This window comes from Nymphaea colorata, unplaced genomic scaffold (genome assembly GCF_008831285.2).
Source record: "Nymphaea colorata isolate Beijing-Zhang1983 unplaced genomic scaffold, ASM883128v2 scaffold0308, whole genome shotgun sequence".
NCBI classification, from domain to species: Eukaryota; Viridiplantae; Streptophyta; class Magnoliopsida; order Nymphaeales; family Nymphaeaceae; genus Nymphaea; species Nymphaea colorata.
In genome coordinates, this window is record NW_022204814.1 from 1 (window position 1) to 9,006 (window position 9,006).

Below are 9,006 nucleotides of genomic sequence, written 5' to 3' on the forward strand. Positions count from 1 at the left end.
TGCATGAAAAAGTGACAACATGTGTGGCAAGACCAACCATGTTTGATAGTCTTTGAGCCAAAATAATATAGAATACCTGCACAATGTTCCCAACCAACTGAACACGGAGCAGCCTTATTTTGGATCACCAATGATTCCACAGGCTTGCAATTCTTCTCAATATCTTCATTTTTCCCTGCAACCGAGACCATGTTTTTCTTGAGTGTCTTTTGAGTGATTCCAAACTCAAGATTTGCATATTTAACTCTTGCTGAAATTCCCATCTCTTAGAGGTGGGCCACAATGCAGAACTTTTAACCAAGTAATATCCTGTCATACCTTTTGATCTTCAAATTTACTCATGGTTTTGGATGACTGTGACACTTTCTCTTCTAGCTCAGCAATTGTGGCCATCAATTCAGTCTCCTTTGGTCTGAAGCGCTCCAATTCAAGTTGAGATTTATGAATTTTCTCCCTTGCAAATTCAAGTTCCTCCTTCATTTGCAAAGTTACAGCATCCAGGTCCCTGTGAAGCTCTATTACCTGATTTTTTAAAAATTAAAAAGCAACTAACATTTTCAGAAAGTACGGTTGAGACTGCAGCCCGTTTTTTTTTCTTTCGAAACGTACATTTGCACAGTGAGAGCACTATCTTACCATTCGGAATATTTCTTTCTGCACATTTTAGCTTGATGGTTAATGAATTCAGCTTTATGTTTAAATCATCAAACGCTACTGAACTGGCAGCCAATTTATTCTTGAAGCACTTCTTGTCTCTTTCAACTTCTCAAAACGAAAGAACATTATATTTTTTTTGTTTCACGCCCTCTCATGGCTAAACCAGACAGCCTAACTCTTCAAGGAAATACTGGATTAAGTTCAGGTACAAATGCACTATACAAAGAAAATAAAGCCTGCTACCTTCTTCCACCTTCTGAGCAAGTCGCTGCAGAGCCTCTGTCAGTTGATCAAACAATGACTCTCCCAAACATCGCCTAAACATCATTTTGAATCCAAAATGCTCCATAACTTTGAATCTTCACCCTGTTTTTCTCTAAAAATTAAGAATTAAAGAGAAATCGTCATCAACATGTCTCAAATCTCATTTTTCCTGCTAGACGAAACACAAGAAAGCAGGATTTCCAGAAACTACCGCCAGTAAATGACCAAACTTTCCCTGATATGCCATCGGAAGACATCTGTAATGGAATCTTGAAGCTTCTTAAAGTTTCATTGAGTGATCTGAGTTGATCCAGCGGCTTCAGAGTTGAAGAATTGTATTCTGGCATCTCTAGTGGATCAGGGAGGAGAATCGTTTGCATTCCGAGAAATTGACCTTGAAGGGCGATCGAAAAAGAAGGCCGCCGAAGAACGACAATGAAGAAAAGGACGTATAGAAAAATCTAGCGGGACGGACGAATGAGTAGAGGAAAGGAGAGGGAGATGGAGAGGAAAAGGAGAAAAAAGCGAGGAGAGAGTGACAATTGAAACGAAGAAAGAAGCGGGAAATCTTGTTTTTATAGTGGAGCGCCGTTGGGTCACACGTAAGTCACGTGTCCATGACAAAGTTAGTTCGGAAGGTGCAATTTAGTTGCTGCTAAGAAGTTTCTACGTGTGATAGATTATTAATGAAGTACTTAAGATCTGACAAACTTAATATTCCTACGCAGTTTGCGTGTAAAATGGCAGAATGTGTAGGTTTTCTTTATTTCGAACTTTATAAAAAAAGAATAGATTTGGTTTTAAATTCTTAATTAATTAATTAATTGCATATGTTGAACACGCAGTCCATCAATTTACTAATTATAAGCTAACTAGAAAATACTGGCAACAATTTAGTTTGTGTTCTCAAAAAGAAGAGAGAGAAGCCATTTGATAAGAAGTAGCCTGACTAATTCCCACTCTAAATAATTGAGAAGTCATTAGTTTGTCGAGTTCAATCTATTCACTTCCCCACTTTCACTTCATATTTCCACTTCATGTGCTGCATGATAACCATAGGGAAATTCATGCATGCACCTTTCACAAAGTTAGTGGATTCGCTTCAGAATTGGCCGAGACTTTGAGAAAATTTCAGGATAATGAAGGATTGAGATAATTATCACTATAGTTTATAATTATAATAGCATATTTGCTCGTCATGATTACATTAAAGGAGCAATGGTATCAACTAAACTAACCAATGTTGTTTCTGATCCACTAATGGTGCGGTTTCGGTAAGACCGGCCTGTTTAGTTAATCGATTAGATATAATGATCGGTAAATTAACAAGCATACATAATCCAAAGTCAGTGTGAACAAAGTACAAAAACACTATTAGATTAGTTAGCAAACTTTGTGAATCACAAGATCGATCTAGGACGTTCAAATCATTTGGATCCCCGCTTATTAAAACGCCCAATGAAGTTTGGAATGCGACCCATATGGAAATTAAGGTGAAATTAATATTGACCTGATAGATCTATTAATTGCGTGTTGATCCAGGAAGAAATTCATTAATAAGAGCCTCTGTTTCAAGAGTTTTTACCTTCTTTTCATTAATTCAATCGCCTCCCTTTTTTTGGCCACCCACCAAAATTGATCCGACTTCTTCCCAAAGGGTTCTCTCTTGTGTGGATGAGAAAATGAGTTGGATACGAATGGACATTTATTTGGTATTGAATTCTCTCCTTGTTATACACAACAGATTCAATGTTTCTTTCCTTTCTATCACACCTTCCTATTTTAAAACGAACGAACTAATTATGGGTAGCGATGTCAACAAAAATTGTTCACCAACCTCATTTACCGGATTCAGAATAATTTAAATTCAAAATAGACTCTAAGTCAAATGCAAATGGAAAAAAAGGTTTTCATATATATACGTTCATACCATATCTGAATTCGATTCATAATTTGAACCTATTCTAAATCTCAATCCAAATCCAAACCACATTATGATATGTTAACAACAGAGACTTTCAATATGTGTGGACTTTGCTTACTTTATTTATTTAAATATAAATCTGATTCGGATGGTAAGCATAAATTCGGTTGCAAAGTAAAACCAATCTGATTTCCTTTTGTACCATGTTTGAACTGGAGGAAATTCCTTGCAGCAATGGGAATAAATTTTTTTCCTGCCCATCAAACGTTAGATTAAAAAAAATATATCCGTTGGTTCCATTTTTGTAAACATATTTTAGGAAATAACGGGGGTGGGACGAAATAGAAAGCCCATTTGGGCTCGGATCTGCTAAATGCTTTGGTGGGAGACGCAGCCTCCGCTTCTTCGACCGCCGGCGGTCGCAGGGAAGGATTGATGGAAGCATAGGTGGCTCAGAAAGAGGAAGAAGAAGAGAGGGGCAAACGACCCAAGATGGAATGGTTGTAGATGGACCGGTATTGATTTTAGAATTTGTCAAAAAAAAAAAATCTGTAGATGTACTGGTATTGATTTTAGAATATTTTGATATTTTGCGATACTTATTGTATGATGATGTTTCCGTTGTGGTACTTATGATGATATTCAGTTATTTCCAAAAAAAAGATCATAATTATCTTATTTTTATGGTGATACTAAGGCAGATTGGTAAAATTTTCTCTGGATCTTCATCTTAGCACCATCAATTTCCAACAATTATGCGGTCCTTTTAAAATTCATTGAGAAATTCATTTTGATAGATTAACTTCCTTTGGATTACTTAAAATTAATGTCGTACATCTATAGCAAGTTTGGCCATGATCATGAATCTAATTCGTGCATTTAAGTACTTGAAGAAAATGCAGCACTAAAAGTTTCTATCCGTTGGACAAAATGAAAAGACAACCCCTTTGTTGTAGGGCTGCACATGAGCCGAGCCGAGCCCGAGCTTGGCCAGCTCGAGCTCGACTCGAGCTCGAGACGAGCTTCTTAGAACTAGCTCGAGCTCGACTCGACTACACAAAGTCGAGCTCGAGCTCGACTCGATTAACCCATTGAACTCGATTAACCCATTTAACACATTAACTTGTTTAGCATTTACTCGTTTAACTTTAACTCTTTTAGCTTGTTTAGGCACTAACTCGTCTAGCTCGTTTAGACGTTAAATCGTTTAGCTAGTTTAGCTGTTTAGGCATTTACTTGTTTAGCTCATTTAGGCATTTAAATCCTTTAACTCGTTTGGGCATCTAACTCGTATCAATTAATGGATGAGAACCACGTCTTCTTCACCATCATCTGTGATATAACAATGCACATCTTCATCATCATCTGCAGATATAAGAATGCTGTTAACATTTGAAAATTATGCAAAAGCTCAGCTCAGCTCAAGCAAAAAGCACTCATGGAGAACAAGGGGTAAAAGCAGCATAGAACGAAAACATAACAAGGTAGATAGAAGCAGAGAATAATATAAAATTAATTAACATTTGAAAATTACAGAAAGATAAGCAGGCAAAAGTTAGGAAGATCAGGTGTACCACAGAATGTTAGAAAGAGAAGATAATGTGTGGCAAAATTAGGTGTATAAATGGAACGTAACTCAGACCATAAACAAAACTTATTTTACAGAGATATGCAACAAAGAGTCCATCAGAAGAATGCCAAATAATATTAAAAACAGAGTCCCTCCAATTTTAGTTGGAGTAACTGTTGTAACCTTACCTAATTGATGAAAAGAAGTAGCATAACACTTGAAACATGACTACACACACACACCATGAGAAACGAGGTTCAGTTATAGCTGCAACAAGATTCTGATTCTCCATAACACTCAAAGGTACCCATGAAATATGTGATTCTTTAAATCCACAAGATCGGAGAAATCCACCCAGCTGCATATTGATGGAATCAAATCTTTCTTTAGAATATCCTACAAAATACATCTTATTAACAACAACAACCAGCTGTTCAACACCAAAACTTCGGATAAGTTGTGCATGCCCCTTTGTCTGCCCCCAACTCCATTTAAACCCACACCTACCTCAAAGAACCAATAGATGCATCGACAACAAGTATCACAGCATGATCAGCATCTGTTTGTGTAGCACCAGATATCACATTTGCGACAAAATCTTTAAGCCCTGGTGAATCAAGCATAACAACATGAAATTTCCTTGATTCAAAACGAGCAACTGCAACAGCCATAGTTATTCCTCTTTCCCTTTCCTCAACGCTTTCATCTAATGCCCATGCGTAGGCAAATGAGCCTTTCCCCTGCACTCAATGTAAAAATTAAATAGAAAAGCGATTAGGTTGAAGTGCAATAGCACTTATTAAGCAAATATAAACATATTAATAAATTATTACACCTGCTGTTTGGCTTCCTTCTCATACTTGTGCATATCCTTCTGAGAGATCCACCCCAAAATGTGCAGAAGTCTCTTCATGTCAACGTTGATTTGCCAGAATCAACGTGGCCAACCTACACATGGTAATGAAAGTAAATAAATACAAACTGATCAACCTTTCAATAGTTCGAGTAAAATTTGCAAGTATCTTTTTTGCACTCAACCAGAATTGGAGAAAACCTTACAATAGCAAGATTTAGCTGAGACAAGCCCCCACATTTTTTATCAGGAAGCATCCACGTCTCTGGTTTGTATGCATCTAATGGAGCAAACAAATTTCTTGATTAAGAAGAAGAACACATATCGAAGCGAAACCAGATTGGTGACTAATTGACAACTACAACTTGTCGATAATCATGTAATATGTGAAATAATATCTAAATAACTACTATACATGCAATAGGAAATCCAGAAATTAACGAACCCAACAGGCAAGAATGTACAATGCACAACAAGAAAGCTCAGCCAAAAAACAAAAAGGAAAAACCAGAACCGGTGAGATGTTTAGTCATTTTTCTGCTGCTTGCCAAACAAACTCTCAGATAAAGAGAAAGAAACTCTGGGAAAGGGAGAGTATGCCTGGCAAATACTATTGATTAGCAAAACCTGAACAGATTAACTTGGAGAAAGGGTAGGGGGAAAGGTTAGGAAGAAAAGAGAGGGTAAGCGGCAGAGGAGAGAATGTGCCTGGTTCACGAGAGGAATGGAGCTTGCTGGACTAGGAAGTTAGCCGGAGAGAAGCTGAAAGTTGAAAAGGATCAAACGATGTCGCCGAACACCTGGCTGAAGACCACGAACCGGTTTTGGCTTCCTGGCAAAGGCAGCTTGCGTTGCAGTCTTGTCGTCTGGTTGACAGAAGAGGGAAGACGGGAAGAGAGAGCGCAAATGGGAAGAGAGAGTGCAGTTCGAAAGATGGAACGAAAGGCCGAAGGTCGTGGTCGCCGGAAGAGGGAAGACAACAAGAGAGAGAGAGCAGACGGGAAGAAAGAGAGGCTGTAGAAAACTAAGGAAAGACGGAAGAGTGAAAATGTGAAGACGCCAAAGAGGGAAAAGTTTTTACCCTAAACCGGTGAACCGGTTTCGCGAACCGGTTTATCCATAACGAGTCGAGTCGAGTTTAAACGAGTCGAGTTCTTGCAACTCGAACTCGACTCGTTTATTGTTTCGAGTTTAACTTTCAGCTCGAACTCGACTCGTTTATAAATGAGTCGAGCTCGAGCCGAGTTTTTTCGAGCGAGTTCGAGTCTCGAGCGAGTTCGAGTCGAGCCCGAGTTGTCTCAACTCGTTGTGCACCCCTACTTTGTTGGTCTCTTTAGTTTAATAGTCATGCTGTGTGGGGGTCGTCTAGCACATGACTTATGATTTTAATTTAATCGCTTTCTTTTAGTCAAAAAAACATAGGTTTTTAACATAGTTAGTATATATAGGATTCACTTGCATGTTGTTCTAGGCTCACTTGTCTATCTTTTCTTGAATTTGCACTGGTGGGAAGCGAATACATAGGTAAGTTTTAGACAAACATGTTTTGATTTTTCCACTAAGTACTTTACATTTGTTTTTCTTGTCTTTTGTGTTATTCGTGCCCTGTGTGCTTGAGAGTTGCATGTTCATCTTGGTTGCAAACTTAATAGAGTAGAAATGTTTTGTGTTTTGATTTTCTTTCTTGTGAAAAAAAATTTTGTTTTTTGTGAACATGTTCTACTTTTGTACAAAAACTATGCTAAATTGAAAAACCCGAAATAAATACCCAATTTGTTCAAAAAAATTTGAATTTTGGTTTCCTGATATCCTCTTTTTCTGTAGAGGTAAAAAGCACTTAGTTTTGGTATAAACTCTTTACAATATAATGTTTTTTATTAACCTGAGCATGTGAACCTATCAGAACTGGAAAAGTCTGCCCCTCATTTAGGTGGAACATTTTTTACTTCCGTATTATGAAATAAAGTCTGAATGTGGGTCTGATTTTTGGTATGATATTTCTGATGTCATCCCATAAAATTCAGGATTTTTTGAACTTTTAGTGGTTTTGACATATTTCTATATTGTTCCTTGTTTTTGTTTCTTAGGAACTATAATTCTGAAAACCAGAATTTTCTGCTCCATTCTCAGATTATCAATGCTCTGTAGAAAAGATATGTTCAATTGTACCTTTTTTTAGTGTTTTTTCAATCTTTCTAGTTCCTATTTCTGATTTTTCTTTTAACTTTTAGGCCTTTGTATATCTATCAAATAATGTAAAATTCTGAACCTGTCCACAGGTTCAAGAATTTCCACTTGGGGAGATGAAGGCTCCTTAGGACATGTATGGTGTTTTTGTTTTGATGTCTGCATACTGTTTTTGTGTATTAATGCTAAGAGGATGATCTCTTATCAAGTTTTGTTTGTGCTATCTAGAGGTGTGGCTTGTGGTTTAGTATGCCCTTTAGTTATATTTTAGATATGAAAACCACAATTTGAGTTGTATATTTAGGACCCTTCAAAGTATATGCACGAGTGAAGAAATCTTTGCGTGCCTCTTGTTGCATTTGATCTTAGACCTTAGCTTGTGATTAAGATCATCTCAAACCATTCAAGCCAATCCAACTTAGTCCTGGAAATGGTCTTTTGGCTATGTAGGAAAATGAGCTATGGAAGTAGCAGTTTCCCTCTATTAATAAATGATCCATCGTCCAACCCTCTTCAAAGAATACCTTACAATAAGAGAATTTGTTGAAGTTTGCTTGCCACAAGGCTATATTTTTATGAGAAAGTTCGAGATGAACTTGTCCCCTGTGTTGTTATCCTTTTGTAAAATCATAATTTCACAAAGTTCTCATGTGATCGGGACACGGTACTAGTTAAATTTTGGTGGACAGTCTTACATTCAGAGTCAAACAAAGTCTAATCCCATAGTTGTCGTCAACATTTACCATTTGATTTTACAAAAGCCAACACATAGGACTGTTTGTCTTGGGCTTCGTTCGGGAAAAGAAAAGTGTTTAACCCAAACCTTTTGCAAAACTTTCAATCAGTTGCTGACCCAACACTTATAAGAACTCGTCACCCTTAAACCAATCGTGCATTTAAAATATCCTATTTCTATGAGAGAGTTGGTGAAGTTCATTCTTCTACCCAGCCAAACCATCTTGTTTTGCATTCACTCATCTCTTTAGGGTATATAGTTTATGTCTCCTAATGATATACCATTTGATGTCAAGAACTTTTGGATAAAAATTTTAATTTTTTGTTTACAAACATTTGTAAAATGTTTTCTCGCACAATGATGTCTTTTCTTTACTTTTAGTATCTCACCATGTAGAGGGAGAAAATTTCAACTTTTTGTTTGTCAATCAATGGAAGAGGAAAGCTGAAAAAAACTTAGATATGAACAGTGAGGAAAAATCCTATGAAGCTAAGAAAGTAAGACTAGAAAATGTATTGACTTTGGTGTTCAAGCATTTGCAAGAATTTAGCATGAAAATATCCTGAGAGAGAAGCCACAATGCTTTGTAAAATCTTAAGAGGTAAAAAAAATGAGAGTTGAGAGATGAGCTCGGGGCTTGTGTAGTCATTCCTCTGAGTCAGTAATCAAGAGTACAGGGTAGACATAAAGTTGATTTATGTCTATTTCGCGAAGATAAATGACTTATGAACCTTTGGATCGTCAAAAACTCGTAAGGTGAAGCGGGTTGGACATGTGACAAAGCTACGCTTAACCACCAAAGCGGTGGAGCTTTG

The 9,006-nt window shown here is 37.1% G+C and overlaps 1 protein-coding gene across 1 annotated transcript; it reads right to left on the reverse strand.

Moving 5' to 3' along the window:
• Window positions 1-76: 76 nt before the first annotated feature.
• On the reverse strand, window positions 77-5,328 carry LOC126409461 (uncharacterized; the record flags this gene model as incomplete). Its single annotated transcript, XM_050075441.1, has 5 exons — window positions 5,251-5,328; window positions 4,923-5,155; window positions 4,158-4,227; window positions 319-522; window positions 77-206 (listed from the first exon to the last, which is right to left on the reverse strand). Coding segments are annotated over exons 1-5 (715 nt in total), but the record flags the coding sequence as incomplete, so codon positions are not given.
• Between the last annotated feature and the right edge of the window lie 3,678 nt (window positions 5,329-9,006).